The 16,764-nt window shown below is 42.6% G+C and overlaps 1 protein-coding gene across 4 annotated transcripts in view; it reads left to right on the top strand.

Annotated features, from left to right (window-relative positions):
- The window catches only part of NIN (ninein), a 195,818-nt gene that overhangs the window by 86,838 nt on the left and 92,216 nt on the right, over positions 1 to 16,764 (top strand). For all 4 annotated transcript variants that reach the window (XM_073610427.1, XM_073610425.1, XM_073610423.1 and 1 more), the window contains exon 5: positions 11,871 to 11,907. In XM_073610427.1, the coding sequence (XP_073466528.1) occupies positions 11,871 to 11,907 (37 nt within the window). The remainder of the gene's footprint in view (positions 1 to 11,870; positions 11,908 to 16,764) is intronic.

Below are 16,764 nucleotides of genomic sequence, written 5' to 3'. Positions count from 1 at the left end.
ACATCCGTGTGAACCAGGGCTAAATCCCATAGTTTCAGTAAAATTGTGTATTTCGTAAATCTGGATTGAGGATGGATGGAACAGCAATTGCTATAGCAACCGAATTGTCACAAAACTAAAGGACACACACGAAACTTCCTGCTAAACTCATGTAAATTGCATATTGTGTGATCTCTCGGAGGGAGATGGATGCCGCTTGTTTTGTTTACATAAAGCGTCTTTTGATGTCCTGGAAGTTGTAAATTGCTTTGTATGGAGAAGAATAGAGGAAGAAGAGCGGCTCTTTGTAAGTGACACACACCTCAAACGTCGAATCGCGCTCTCAACAATGTTGGCCTCGTTCCAAGACGTCTCCTGCCTGCCATCATTAATATTTCAGGAGGGAGCCGGCGCTCCTCATTAAGGTGCGGTCTGAACCGTGCGCTCTGTAATAATAACAAAGTGGATTTTCTGAAGTCGGCATGGCGATAGGAGCCAGATTTTCTTTTTGGCTCCCTCTCCTGCCGCTCACCCATGCAGATCTGAGAATTAGACTTTTTACAAAAGGCTGGTAACACATGAGTGAACTTTAAGGGGACCTGTCACCACAAATTAACATATTCTAATTACAGAGCTCATCAGAAAATTCTTTTTTTTTAGGGTATTTCAGCCGATTGTTCCAGAAAAGCTTACATCCTAAGCTGTTTAATCATCTGTCTTTTGTCTGCCGTGCTTATAGAATACGATTGGGGTTTATGCTAATTGGAGGTAGACATGCACGCTGCAATATGATCGTAAAATTTCTCATATTTTAAGTATAATCTGGTAATGTAAGGATTTCAGCACCCGCAAATGTTTTTTCAATCGGATGCGATTTGGAGGTGTTGACTGTGTAAGGCTGAGTCCGCAATGGCAATAAGAGCAGGCGTTTGAGAGGCGTTAAAAACGCCCCTTAAATGCCTGTACACAAGATATGATAGACAGCACATTGTGGGGTTCACACTAAGCGCTAGCGTCACTTCAAAATTGAAGCCTCATGTCGAGTCAGGCGTTTGAAGCCTTTCAATGCCTCCTATTCAAGTGTATGGTAATGCTCCGCAAGCGCTATCGTGCGTGGTTTTGGTGCAGTTGAGGCACAGGAAAATTTGTTTATTTCTGTCACTTCCCATTGTGGAGCAGTTTTTAACGCTCATCAAAGGCTAGGAAACCGCGCATAGGGCGTTTAGGGAGCGTTTTTAATTCTTGTAAGACGCCCCATTCTAAAACTCATTGACGCCTATCTGATGCCCATACTAATGCCATATAAACGCTATAGGAGCGTTTGTTGAGTGTCAGAATTTTAGTCAAGTTTGAACAAGCCCTAAGGCAGAAGCTTCTGGACTGAGAGGTTATTTTATTTCTAAAAAAAAAAAGTTGCTGTAAAATATAATTAATAATAATCATAATAATCAATGCGCTTTTTTTTTTTTTCTTTTTACACTATATAGGACCAACAGTTTGTGTAGCGCTTTAATAAAATAAAGAGCAACCGTTCAATTACAATACAATTTAAGACGAATATAAGGGGACCTCTGCTCTAGGACTTTATTTATGGCAAGAATGTGTTATGTGTGTGTTTGTGTTTTTTTTTTTTTTTTTTTTGTACATTCATCACTAACCACTTAAGCCCCGGATCATTTTGCTGGCCAAAGACCAGAGCACTTTTTGCGATTTGGCACTGCATCACTTTAACTGACAATTGCGCGGTCGTGCGACGTGGCTCCCAAACAAAATTGACGTCCTTTTTTTTTCCCCACAAATAGAGCTTTCTTTTGGAGGTATTTGATCACCTCTGCGGTTTTTATTTTTTGCGCTATAAACAAAAATAGAGCGACAATTTTGAAAAAAACACAATATTTTTTACTTTTTGCTATAATAAATATCCCCAAAAAATATATAAAAAATTTTTTTTCCTCAGTTTAGGCCGATATGTATACTTCTACATATTTTTGGTAAAAAAAATCGCAATAAGCGTTTGATTGGTTTGCGCAAAAGTTATAGCGTCTACAAAATAGGGGTTAGTTTTATGGCATTTTTATTAATAATTTTTTTTTTTTTTTACTAGTAATGGTGGCGATCTGCAATTTTTATCGTGACTGTGACATTATGGCGGACACATCGGACAATTTTGACACATTTCTGGGACCATTGTCATTTTTACAGCGATCAGTGCTAAAAAATTGCACTGATTACTGTAAAAATTACACTGGCAGTGAAGGGGTTATCCACTAGGGGGCTAGGGAGGGTTAAGTGTGTCCTGGGGAGTGATTTTAACTGTTAGGGGGCATGGCTACGAGTGACACATCACTGATCACCACTCCCGATCACAGGGAGCTATGATCAGTGACAGTGTCACTAGGCAGAACGGGGAGATGCTTGTTTACATTAGCATCTCCCCGTTCTTCAGCTCCATGAGACGATCACGGGTATCCCCGCGCCGATCAAGTCCCCGGAACCTGCGATCCTACTTGCCGGCAGCACGCCCGTGACCACACGGCAGCAAATTCAAAGGGACTTACCTGTAAGCCCATTTGCCCCGACGTGCCATTCTGCCGATGTATATGTACATGCGGCGGTCGGCAAGTGGTTAAAGCTAAATTCTGGGATAAGCAAATGGCTAAATACATTCGTCATGTGTATTTTTTCTTTGAGTCCTGGTGTGCTTTCGTGTATTTCTTCCAGATCTGTGCATTAATCCAGTGTGAGACTCTTCCTCTGTGCAGGAACTGTCTGTAAAAAAGACCGCTCACTGTTGCTCTCTCCTTGTGCTGGAAGACTGGTCTTGTCTCCGCCCCTCCTGTAGTTTTCTGCAGGCAGACTGTAGTGGGTGGAGCCTGCTAAGCCCCTCCCACAGATCTACACTCTTTACAGGCTATGTACAGCTCAGTGATGATGTCCCTGCCAATTTCACTAGGTAGGTAATAATCTGGGTTTGCAGTAGCGTTTGGTGCACACAAAATGAATTTATATCCTTTTGTGAACATTAAGCCATATATTTGTTATGCCCGGAATTTGGTTTTAAATAATATGTATAAATGCCAATGAATAAATTATCATTAGATTTTTTTTTTTTTTTTCCTTTCTGGATTGTAAAAACTTTCCCCAATAGTGCATAATTATTTAGAACAATATAGTAAATTATTTGGTTATCTTCTGTATTTCTAAGGAAATGGTTTTGAATCGGATACAAGAATGATGTCATACTAATTCACGTACCATAAAATAGTTATAAATTTTCTCATGCAACTTTAGCACAACCTCCAAAGGGAGCTGCTTGGTAGTTTGGGTTCTCTGTTCTGTGCCTCGACTCCAAGAACAACCTCAGCCCCTCGGACACACCTGATTTGAATGAAAGTTACTGCAAGCACTTATAAGAAAACAAGTACAGATACCTTTTAACCTGGCTGTGAATTAGTGCCAGGAGATGCACCAGACCGTTTAGTGGTAAATGAGGTCAAAGTATTGGTACAGGTTAGAATAAATGGTGGTTTGAGAATAGATAACTATATAGAAGGTAGGTTCAGACACCGTCCGCTAGACCGTACAATCACTATGCCAAGGTCACTTACAATAGAGTTCTGTACTACTAGACTGGGATTAAAGTGTTTGTAAAGGCACAAGGTTTTTTTATCTTCATGCATTTTATGCATGAAGATAAAAAACCTTCTGTGTGCAGTAGCCCCCCTAATACTTACCTGAGCCCATCTCCATCCAGCGATGTGCACGAGTTCCCGCTGCTGTCAATCAAATTCAGTTAGCCAATGAGGAGAGAGAAGGGGCGGCTCCATGTCTGGATGCAGAACTGCGGCTTGGCTTGGGTGCCCCCATAGCAAGCTGCTTGCTGTGTGGGCACTCAACAAAAAGGAGGGGCCAGGAGCGCTGGCAAGGGACCCGAGAAGAGGAGGATCCAGGCAGTGGTTTTACACAGAGCAGGGAAGTATAAGATGTTTATTTTTAAAGGAAAAAAAACAACACTTTTTAGTATCACTTTAACTCATGAATAAGCAAATTCAGCAATAAACAGTGCATATAAGCCATAACTGCAATGTGAACAATACTATAACTAGTCTCCTGTCCTGCAATGTCTCCTGAGAGGTACCTCCTTTGTATAAGCAATTGGTGAAGGTCTCTGCGTAGCAGCTGTAAAAGAGGCAGTCTTTAGTCCTAACTCTTCAGCCGGCTAGTGTTGAGGCCCAGTTGTACCATTGGTGCACATGAGAATAGCCCCAGTCAAGCCTGCAGAGAGCAATATGGCTGTGTGATCCATTCCTAGAGGGTTGTCTCTCTAGCAGCAGATAGTAAATCCTCCACAGCAGCAGTTCACCAGCCCCAATAATCTTGCAGATCACTATCCAGTCATAGAGATCAGTCCATTCTCTGGTCTGCACCCAGGTGACTTTGGCTGTCGGCACAACAGGACTCAGCATTCAGGGTCTTGCTCAGGCCACCGATTATGAAGCAGTTATGCATAACTCCCAACTGTCCTTGATTTTGAGGGACTGCCCCCCGTTTGAAACAAAGTCCCTCTGGCCCTTTTTCCTCCTCATTTGTTCCTCATTTTGGTCTGATCTATATAATTTTATATAAAATGCACTAGTTATCTATAAAAAAGTGTTTCCCAGTGCTAAACCTTTCATCCAGTTTCTAAATTGCTGCATTTGTTAATTCCAAAAGCCACTATAAAGGGACAGTAGTGGTAAAAAAGCACCTGTGGGTTTAACCAATCATTGTGTCCTCTACAGCCTAAGAAAATGCAGCTCTTTCCCCTCTTCAGCAATCTGGGACTGGACAGTTCAAAAGCTCCTGATTACGCAGTAAAGTCTCTTCTCAGGACTACAGTTCCCACAGTGTATTGCTGCCTGACTCAGTCTATTGCATTCTTCCTACTCGGCAGCTCCCTCCTCTTCCTGATACTGCTGTTGACCTGTTCAGCACCTTAGGGTAGCAGCGACAGAGAGCAGCAGCAGTGCTTGGCTACACAACCTTGTAAGTACTCAAACTCTATTAGGATGACAAGATACTCTCCTGTTCTGCTAATTGGACAGAGAAATGGAAGAATACAATGTAGGAAGGAAAGGGAGGGAAGCGGCAACTCATATGATCTTTAATATGTTAAAGCCCAACTTTTTAATTGGCTTTTAAAAAAGTGAGTCTTAGAAGATATTATAAAAATCGAGGATAAAAAAAAAATCTCTGCGCTTCAATACTCTACCTTAATTCAGAGTTGTCCTCTGCAATGCCTCTTGTCCCCTAACATATGCTGCCAGTCTTCCAGGTGTTATCATTCAACCCACCTCCTGTGAGCCTAGGCTGTCATGGACACTTCCCATCATGGGGCTGTACTGCTTTCATTAATTGGATTTCGCTTCTTCCAATCATGGATGTTCCGTATCGCGTGGGCATTGCCTAGGACCGGTCTGCATGCAAAGTGTGCCTCAGAACACCCACTCCTCCATACTGACATCCACCCATGAAGGCGGTTTTGGTATTTGCATAAATCCTCATAAGCGCTAACCCACTGCTTGCATCATGGCTGATGTCTGTTGAGTGGAGTACATGCGCAAGGTGCTGTGATGTTTTCAGGAAGCTACAGCGGGGCAAATAATTATTTGATACCCTGCAGATTTTGTAAGTTTGCTCACTTACAAAGAAAAGGGTCTATCATTTTTATCTGTGTATTTGAAATGATAGAAGCAGAATATCAACCAAAAACCCAGAAAAAAAAACACATAAAACAAATGTTATAAATGCAGTTGCAGTTCAGTGAGCAAAATAAGTATTCGATCCCCAAGCAAAACATGACTTAGTACTTGGTTAAGAAACCCTTTTTTTGGAAAGCACAGAGGTAAGACCTTTTCTTGTAGTTGGTGACCAGGTGTGCACACATCTCAGGAGGGATTTTGGTCCACACTTCTTTACAGATCTTCTCTAAATCCTTAAGGTTTCTTGGCAATTCAGTTTCAGCCCCCTCCATACATTCTCTATAGGATTAAGGTCTGGAGATTGTCTATTCTACTCCATGACCTTAATGTGCTTCTTCTTGAGCCACTCCTTTGTTGCCTTGGCGGTATTTCTTGGGTCATTGTCATGGTGGAAGACCCATCTTCAGTGTTCTGACTCAGGGAAGAAGTTTCTCATCCAAGATTTTACAATACATGACTCGATCGTAGTCAGTTGCTCATGTCGTGCCAGCATTTGTTGCATTTGCCCGAACGTGGCTCATCCTCAGTCATTTCCTTCCTGTTGTAAAAGCATTTGAACCAGTGCTAAACACATTTTCTGCTTACGACTTCCATCCCATACACTTGCACCAACATTTCATGCGTCTCCGTCACCGTTTTTCCCAGTTGTAGCAGAACTGGTTAACGCTTTGCTCCATTGCACTGTGACCCTACCTCTCGCATTGACTATGCTTGACTTGCCCGCAACAGGTTTACAGTGACAGTCATGTGTACTGCATGCTAGGTGACGTGGATAGCCATGTGCATGCGTGTGCACCTGGCCCATTGTTGAGATCAGACTATTCACAACATTTTTTAGACACACCTCGTATATTTAAAAATTGGTATGTTCATTAGACGGGAAGAAGAAACCAGGAAATGCAAATTTTATAAGCCCAACTTCGGCTTTAAAGGATCACTAAAGATACTTTTTTTTTTTTTTTTTTTTTTTAAATAACAAACATGTTATACTTACCTCCACTGTGCAGCTTGTTTTGCACAGAGTGGCCCCGAACCTGGCCCCGAACCTGGTCTTCTGGGGTCCCTCGGCGGCTGTCTTTGCCTTCATGCAAGCTCCCTCGCATGGTGCTGAGTGCTTGTGGGTGCGCTCCTGAGATACAGCCAGCGGCCATAGCCGCTCACTGTATCACTCAGCCCCGCCCCCCTGCAGCGTTGCGTCATTGGATGTGATTGACAGCAGCGCGAGCCAATGGCTGCACTGCTTTCAATCTATCCACTCTAGCCAATCGACCGCCAGGCTAAGCGGCAAAGAGGATGTCGGGGGCGAGCGCAGGACTTTCGAGGGGTCAGGTAAGTAAAACGGGGGGGCTGGGGGGGGGGGGGCGGTATTGTCAGATGTTTTTTTCATAGAATGCATTAAGGTGAGAAAACTTTTACCTTTACAACCCCTTTAAAGCAATCAGTTTTATCGATTTTTGGATAGAGTAGGCAATAATCTGTGCTCTACATACACTGTAATCAATTTTGTGCACTGTATTCCCTTTACATGTTCTTTCACTATCCGTGCCCCTTTTTAGTTTCCTCTTCTAGATTAAACTTGCTAGCTACCTAATTTAATTCACCCCATTGATGGTTACCTGGAGCTAAACAGCGGCATCGCTGACTTTCAGCTATGGAATCTTAAATGCAAAGCCATTGATAGAGCGAGCGCATGAATTTACTTCCCAAGTTAATGGTTGTTGTGTTCCCCGGGGGTGTACAGTCAGTGACTACATAATGAATGTGGTTGTAACCTGCTGTTTAATATTAATAGCCCAGGCAGCCTTATTTAATCAGCTAGACCCAGCACACATTCATTATGGAGCCATCCTGAATTGTTACACCCATGGGGGAGATGGGTAAGTAATAACTCGCTGAGTACCCAGACAGACGATCTTAACCTCTCCTGGCATTAATTGCTTCTCAGCTTTATTTAAAAAAATGTACAATTTCCTTTTATAGCCCAGCTAGTTTATATGTCATAGGCGATTAGTCATCAGGGGGATCTTAAAGGCAATGTTTAGAGTCCTTGTGTACTTATTTTCAAGCTCTGATCATGGACTTTAATTTTTTGGATAATTATGGGATATTATTGCATATGTTTACCATTTGCAGCCAGAAGGCGGCAAAGTTTTACACTGCTGTAAGGCAGTAATTTTACTACTGTGTTGTGAATAGCCCCCCTTGGTATATTTAACCGCTTCCATACCGGGTCTATTCTGGCACTCCTCTCCTACATGTAAAAATCATAATTTTTTTTTGCTAGAAAATTACTCAGAACCACCAAACATTATATATTTTTAGCAGACACCCTAGGGAATAAAATGGCGGTCATTGCAACTTTTTATCTTGCACGGCATTTGTGCAACAAAATTGAAAAAAATTTTGAAAAAAAAAAAGTTTCATGATTTAAAAAACAACAAAACAGTAAAGTTAGCCCATTTTTTTAAAAAATAAATGTGAAAGATGATGTTATGCCCAGTAAATAGATACCCAACATGTCACACTTTAAAATTTGCGCACACATGGAATGGCGCCAAACTTCAGTACTTAAAAATCTCCATAGGCGCCACTTTAAAATTTTTTACAGGTTACATGTTTAGAGTTACAAAGGAGTTCTAGTGCTAGAATTGTTGCTCGCGCTCTAACGCACGTGACGATATCTCACGTGTGGTTTGAACGGTGTTTACATGTGTGGGCGGGACTAAAATGTGCGTTCGCTTCTGAGTGCGAGCTACCGGGGACAGGGGCGTTTTTTAAATTATTTTTTATTTAATTTTTTATTTTACTTTTTTTTTTTTTTTTTTTTTTAACTTTCTTTTACAACTTTTTTTTTTTTTGATCACTTTTATTCCTATTACAAGGGATGTAAACATCCCTTGTAATAGGAATCATTCGTGACAGGTCCTCTTTATGGAGAGATGCGGGTTCAATAAGACCCCACATCTCTCCTCCAGGCTGGAAAGCATGAGATCAGGAAAAAAAATATCCACAATCTCATGCTTACCAGCCGCGATCACGGCTTTGTTTACATCCGTGCCCCGGACGTGACATCATAATGTGACCATCTGGTCAACGGAAATCTCTATGCTCGTCATCCGGCTCTTTCTCCAGCTCCCAGATGGCACGGGAGAGCCCGGAGAAGCACCGAATGGCCGCGGGGGGGGGGGTGTCTCCTCCCGTCACCTGTAATAACGATCAAATGGGGGAACTGCGGCTATGATCCTTCTTATGGTGCACAGAATTGCCGGCTGAAAACAGGGATATCTGAATGATGCCTGTAGCTGCAGGCATCATTCAGATATTCCCACTGAAAGTCCAGGGCGGGAAGTCGTTAAAGTTCCCATAACAGAAATGGACCTGACCTGACTATTTATTTGTAAAGCCCTGTTGGATAGAATGAAACAAAATGAACCTGTCAAGAATGAAACCGGTTTGCCGACATTGTTAAAAATGCTAGTTGCCTGGTGATTATGCGGAGCCTCTACTTTGTGTAACTGATCTTGTGTGCATAGGTCTTAAAAAAAAACGAAACTTATTTGTGATTTGGTATTGAAGGAAGAGGCTCACCATGATGTTCACACTTTAGGCTTAGGAGTGACATTTTTCGATCTGTCCCAGAAACTGCTAAATTGGGATATTATCTTGTGGGTACTTTTCAGTAACCCCCTGCAGTACATTGCTTTGATTCCCCCTCTCTTCTCCATTGTGTGTACTTCCCTTCACTCCTCGCTGCTCTTTTTAGCTTCTGGGAGCAAGAAAATATTCTGTATATCCAGGTATGGAAGAGCATGTACTGCAATGCTTGTGCTTTGTGATTGGTCCAACTATGTCACATGGGTGCTCACAAAGGGCCCTCAGGCCTGTGTAAGCTCCAACTGGGGTGACTTGGACCTTACACAGGCAGTCGTTTCTTCAGTCCCAGCAGATGAGTGGAGGAAAAGGTATGTCCTGTTGAAGGTGGAAGCATTAAAAGTATGGCAAAGCTTTTTTTTTTGGGGGGGGGGCGCGCGCAACTCTATATTGAACCCTATGGACTAAGACTGGGATGCCATTAAAGTTCATGTTCCTGTAAAAGCAGGTGTCCCAATACTTTTGACAATATAGCGTATAAAATAAATCTCTAAAATAATATCACAAATCCAATATGACTGTTAACATGTTAATGTCCCCTCAAAAGTCAGTGGCAGTATTTACATTGACCTAATCCCTGGTGACTTGCAATTAAGGTCCTTGGTCATGAACTTCCTATTATAGAGTGACAAGGTCTCTGTCTCCCAATTGTCACCCTGGCTCCAAGTGGCTGTTTTAAACCCATTTCACTCATTGCTCAGGCATGGTCCGCTGTTGTCCTTTTTTAGAAAGGCGGTCCAGAGCAATGATGTGCGGCCCAAACTGTAGCAAGTCAATGTAGATAAGAAAGGACTGAAGGAGACTGTAGGAGATTCCCAGCATTGAGAAACAAAAGGCGAACATCCTATGTTATAAGAAACAATGGGCTATTGCCTGATGCACAATGCTTCCATATTCCATCATTTGTTGGATCTACTTTTAAATGTTATCTAAAGCCTTTTTTTAAAATTTGATTTATTTATTTATTTTTTCCAATGAGCCCTTAACATTATGGATGTAGTGGGAAGTGTTGAAGTCCTACATTGCTGTTTGTGTCTCCACTAGGAAAATTCTTTTTTTTTTTTTTTTTCTTTTCCAGTGACCATTCTTCCCAGCACAGAAGTTAATGGGAAATCACACATTTTTATAGTTGTCACTGGGGGTTTCCAGTCTTTGGAGACAGGAAGTCACTGAAAATCTCCCCAGTGAGTCACATAGAAGAATAAACCTGCATTTTATCTATTCCCTGCTCGTAGCCCTCATTCACATCTGAGCTAAGCTTTTTTCAGGCGATTTGGATGTGTCTTTGTCATGCATTTTTGCACGTGTAGATGCACATTTTTAAAGCGTTTTGAAAACATTTTCGCATGTGTGTGCAAGCTCAGGCATTTTTGTTTTAGGGAAAGAATAGAGCAGTCTGGCACAAATAAAAAAATCTCTGACTGCAGTTCACACCAGTGCGTTGTGTTGTATTGCAATTTCCTAGCATTTTTTTCCTTTTTTTTTTTTAAATTTAAATTTTTTTTTCAGCACGTGTTCAAATGCACACAAACTCTCATGCAATGCATGTAATATGCCGACCAAAGCGTTACATGCAACGCAATGCACATTTATAATGTATGCGTTGTGTGAATGAACCCTTAACCCGACCGGTCATGAGTGGTGGCTGGTTAATGCTGAAATCGGAGGGTTAAAAAGAAAAGCATCCCCCCCCCAATACAAAGCGATCTGCTGGCGGCACGCCCCAGTAACTTAAATGAATCCCAAGTTCTTCTGAAGAACAAAAGTCCACTTCTTGGAGCAGATGGGACGTGCTAGCAGTCGCTAAATTATTATTTCATGGAGCAGGCCGTGTGCTACAGATGCTACAGCGACGTCTTGGCCCGCAATAGAGGGACCTCTCACCATCTGTTTATAAGCCAGGCATGTGTGAATCGGCACAATGAAGCCTCAAATCTTTACTTTTTTTTTTTCTTTCAACTTTATAATCGGTGCAACCCCCTTCGACGCCCCCCCCCCCCCCCCAAGGATATCCAGCTGCTGCACAGGGTTACACTGCGTACACAACCTGGCAACGCACTAGTTTTCTTATTTTAATGCCCCTGGCATGACGTCGGCCATTTTGCAGCAGCCTTTGACCTGTGACCTGATGTAACTTCTCTTGTCTCCCTTCAAGTTGAAAAGCAGCTTCCAAGGTCCCCTCATGGCAATAACAACATAAAAGGTGACCTGCTGAATGATGTAACCAAGGCGACGGCCGGGGCATAGTATAATAGAATCCGTGATTAATGGGGCCAATGTGAGGGATTGCTGCATGACTGATGGAGCTGTGAAGACCGCGCCGCCCTGAGAACAGGTGTCGGGGCCTTGTCACCCCCCCCACCCTGGCCTACAAAGGGAAATGTGTTTTTACAGCCTTGACTGACAATGTGACAATTCGGTGAAGTCTCTCGATTAGAACATTCTCAGCTTTCTCTGGTCGCTAATACTTTGTGTTTTTTTTGTTTTTTTTTTTGTCAGATTTGGAAGAACGAAGGAGAAGAATATGAAGCGGAAGGTAAGGAAATTCGATGTACTTAGCTATTGTTTTTACACTTGTTTGCAGTAAAAATAGGTGGTTGACCTACATTTTTACTGTCCCCTTTTAAAGGTATAGTCCACCTTTTACAAAAAAAACAAAAAACTGCCTATGCAGTTTAGGGGCGCTTGTAGATGAAAATAAATGGGGCAGCTTTGACCAAAGTTAAAAAATGCCCTTGCTGTAGGTGTAGGCCATTTATGTACTTCCCAAAGCTTGACTGGAAAAACTCCCACAGATGGCATCATCCTGACCTGCCTTGTTGCTGGGATGTTGAGAAGACACTCCCAGCTGTTACTGTTAACCCCCACCATCACAGGTGTGAGCTTTCAAATTCTGAGCTCAGAGCTACTCGGTTAGCCCCGGTTCACACAGGGGCGGCACGACTTGCAGGTCGCCTCACCGAGGCGACCTGCACACGACATCCACGGCGACTTGCAAAACGACTTCTGTATAGAAGTCTATGCAAGTCGCCTCAAGTCGCCCCAAAAGAAGTACAGGAACCTTTTTCTAAGTCGGAGCGCCTTGCGTTGCTCCTATTAGAACGGTTCCATTGTACAGAACGGGAGGAGACTTGTCAGGCGACTAGGTCGCCTGACAAGTCGCCCCTGTGTGAACCGGCACTCAGGGGAGAGAGCGTGCATTTGAGGGGATTAACCACCTCCTGCCTGCACTATAGCCAAATGACGGCTACAGCACGGGCTCACATTTCCAGGAGAGCGTCTGTGGACATCCCACCGTGATCGCGCTTCCCTGCAGCGCACATCGGCAGGGATCTGTGATCGTAGTGTCCTTCACACACAACTGATCACAGATCGGGGTAAAGAGCCAATCACTGCAGCTCTTTACCATGTGACCAGCTTTTTCTAATCACAGCTGATCCTAATGTAAACAGTATTTTTGGCGATTATCGGCAGTCCTCTCCTCATGCTTGACAGTGCCTGAGGAAAGCAGATAACTGGAAAATCCACACAGGGGGCATCTACACCAGTGTTTCTCAAGGCGCCCCAACAGGTCATGTTTTCAGGATTTCCCTCAGATGAAACAGCTGTGGTAATTACTAAGGCAGTGAAACCGATCAAATGACCTGTGCAAAATAATGGAAAGCCTGAAAACATGACTTGTTGAGACACCTTGAGGACTGCAGTTGAGAAACGCTGATAATTGGGGCCCTGATCATCGGTGCAGCCCCAACAGTGCCCATCAGTGATGCCTGCTGGTGCCCATCAGTGCTGCCTCATCAGCGTACATCAGTGAAGGAGAAAAATTACTTGTTTGCTAAATTTTATAACAGAAACTAAGAGAAATTTTTTTTTTTTTTCAAAATGTTTTGATCTTTTTTGTTTGTTCAGCAAAAAATAAACCTAGTATCAATTAAATACCTCCAAAAGAAAGCTCTATCTGTCTCCAAAAAAATGATAAAAATTTAGTTTGGGTACAGTGTTGCATGACCGCGCAATTTGTCATTCAAAGTGCGACAGCGCTGAAAATTGGCCTGGACAGGAAGGGGGTGAAAGTGCCCGGTAGGCAAGTGGTTAAATAAATCTCCTTGCCTCTTGTCACATCTGCACAGTTGACCTGGATAGACTCCTATGGGGGCCATTCCTGAGCACCCCCCTGTTTTTGGAGACATCCTAATGGAATTCTGTGGATTAAATTGCAGGCACAGCAAGGGGTAAGTAGATTTGGATCAAGGAATGTAAAGCCTGCGGCAGGTACCAGTTGGAACATGAAGAGCCCGGAATTATGGCAGGGAGACCTTTACAGTTGGAGTATTCAGGATTTATAAGAAGCTGGGCTCCAACTAGAACTGCAATATCCCCTGTTGGTAGACTGTCCATTGACGCAGCTCTGAGGTTTAGGGACTAATGTGAATTGATCTCTGTGTACTTTGTGAAACACTGATTTGTAGAGGAAACAAAGGAAAAAAAAAAAAATCCCAGCAGGTAAAATCCAATACATTGACTTACTCTGTAAGCAGACTGGTTAAATATTAGACACTAACGAGGTCTGGGTCATTGTGTGGTTCTAGTTTGGAATAAATCAAAGCATGTGCTGATTAGCCAAACAATGTGAGGCGCTCAGTAACGGCATCTTCTGGGTTTCCATGCACCTTGGATAGAATGTAGCAGAGCTACTCTCGCACAATTAACCTGGAGTACATTGTGTTTGGAAGAGTCATGTTGCCAGCGCAGAAAAGTAATTGCCTGGAACACGGCTCCGGGGTCCGTCTGCACTGTATCGTTTTTCAGGCCGTTTATATATCTGAATTGCCCTTCGTTTTCAGCTTCACTAATCCCCGCATTGTTTCTGTTCATGTATAATTTAATAAGGGCACTACATCTCCAGTTACAGGATTATCAGGGATCAAATTATGTTCAGATATGGTGAGGTCGCTTTAATTTAAATGCCAGAGATATTTAAAGCTGAACTCTTGGAAGATATAAAGGACACAAATCCGTGCAGCTCTGTATTCATTAATACATAATTAAAGCTTAACTTCGGACACAAAAGCTTACATTTTAAATATTTTCTTTAATGGCCGCAAAGGATATAAACCCACTTTGTGTGCACCAAACCCAGATATTACCATATAAAAGTAGTGTTATTACTGAAAAAGTGTTGCGCTATCAATATAAAGTGCATACATTTACAACAATTACTCAAGTAAAACATTTATACACAAATCAAAAACTGTAAACAAAGATGTGTTAAACCTTCATAAATCAGTAAAGTCCATAGGAAACCAAATAATCCACCAAAAAAATGAAGCACTCTTGTGCAAAAAGTTCATTAATACTTGTGTATCAACAAAAATCCATATTTTAGTGTGGAGAGCAAAATCTTCTCACCCAAAAGTGCACACCCAACTCTTAAAGTGGTTGTAAACCCTTTTTGTTGACTTTTACCTATAGGTAAGCCTAGAATAAGTATATCTCTTAAACGTGCGCCGTTTAGGTGATATTTTACTTGTAGTGCGCTGATGTCATCATCGGGACATGCACTGTGAAGAAACGCACCACCGTGCCATTTCTCCCCCCTAGCGTGTGCCGTGACTGACAGTTCATGCGTGCGGGAGTGACATCATGCGACTCCAGCCAGTCACAGAGCCGGAGTCCGTGGCCCTGGAAGGAAGATGGGCCAAGATGGACGCGGCCTGCTCGGGACAGCACGGGCTTCGTTTGCAGGTAAGTGTCGTATAATGGGCTAGTATGCAATGCATACTAGCCCATTATGCTTTTCATTTGCAGGCCTTGCGGGGAGCAAAAGAGGAAATAAAACCCATTGGGGTTTACCTACTCTTTAAGCCACTTACCAGCTACTCTGACCCCAAGATAGGGGTTGGCTGCACTTTATCCCAGTATCCCCACGGGATGGATGGCTATCGGGAGCCAAGATTCCAGGATGGGTTACCATACTACCAGGGTGTTCAATAATGATTAGCTCGGCCATGTTTGGATTGTAACCACCAGGAAGCCGTCACTGCACACCGCCAATCATAGGCAGTGAGGCATTTTCTGGCCCAAAGCTGCACATGCACACACTTCCTATGATTGGCAGTGATGGCTTCCTGGCGGTTATGATCCAAACATGCTTGAGCACATCATTAGTGTTCAACAGTGAGCTCAGCAAAAGGGAGAGACCAAGGAAGAACTCTTAGTGTAGTAATTTAAAAATCCAGGCTTTTTAATGCAGGTTAAAACTACTTACAAGAAGGCAGGAGTAAAAATAAGCATATAAATAATTACATGCAGACAACCCAGCGGATAGCTCCTCCTGACAAGTTTCGTTCAAAAGAACATTTCAAGGGATAAAGGAGTATATTGAAGTAGTGTTGACCCCATCACTGTGCTGTACATGGTCTGTGCAGAGAGCGAAGTTGTAAGAGGGACCCAGCAGGCTCCACCCACTACAGGTTGCCTGCAGGAAACTACAGGAGGGGGCGGAGACAAGACTAGACTGGAAGTCATCCTGCGCATGAAGGTAGCACAGCAGTGACTGGTCTTTATCACAGGAATTTTCACATTGGATTACTGCAAAGATTTGTAAGAAATGCACACTGCTACACTTTTTTTGGGATGCTTTGCAGGTACCACTCTAGAGTTGTACCTTTTCAGTCATTGGTAATGTAAATAATGTTTGCTCCTCCTGTGTGCAACGGATTTATAACTGGTCTGTTTTCTCTATATGAAAAATCTCAATAAACCTTTTTAAACAAAACAAATACTCGCAGCACAGCAAGATTTTAGAAAGCATACCCATCACTTATCTTTAGACAATGTACAGTATTTGCTTATCCCGGAGCTTTAAATGTGTTTTTGCTGCAAGTATTGTTAATACTTGAATTTGAAATAGTATCTGCCTCATGAGAACCCCTATGCAGCAGAGACCAGACTGAGAGAAGGTCAAGCAGCATAAGGAGCCAATCGGGTGTGCTGGAATGTTCATGTGCTAACACGGAATATGCTAAAAAGAGTTGCGGAAAAAGGCTGTTCATAGATGGGATGTTTTGGGCCGATCAAAACAAAGCACCGGTTCCCCCATTCACGCATTGAGTTTGGGTTAAACTGTATTTTGTGCTGGGTGCTTATTTATTTATTTATTTTCTTGAAGTCAGTGAGGTTACAAACGCTAGTCTGTAGTATACAAAAATTGGTAGCTTGCTTCAGGCACTGAATTTGTGCACAAATATTCTTAATTGGTCCAATCTTACTTGCTTTAGTTTGATAAACAGAAGTGTCAGCATCGCTGATTTATATCCCTCTGTGTTGATGATAGAGATATATACTGTATTTCTATTTATTTAAACCAATACAACTCGCAGGGAGCTCATGA

This window comes from Aquarana catesbeiana, linkage group LG13 (assembly GCF_042186555.1).
Source record: "Aquarana catesbeiana isolate 2022-GZ linkage group LG13, ASM4218655v1, whole genome shotgun sequence".
Classification (NCBI taxonomy): domain Eukaryota; kingdom Metazoa; phylum Chordata; class Amphibia; order Anura; family Ranidae; genus Aquarana; species Aquarana catesbeiana.
The sequence above is the reverse complement of the archived record's forward strand: the minus strand, read 5'-3'. Positions and strand labels throughout refer to the sequence as shown.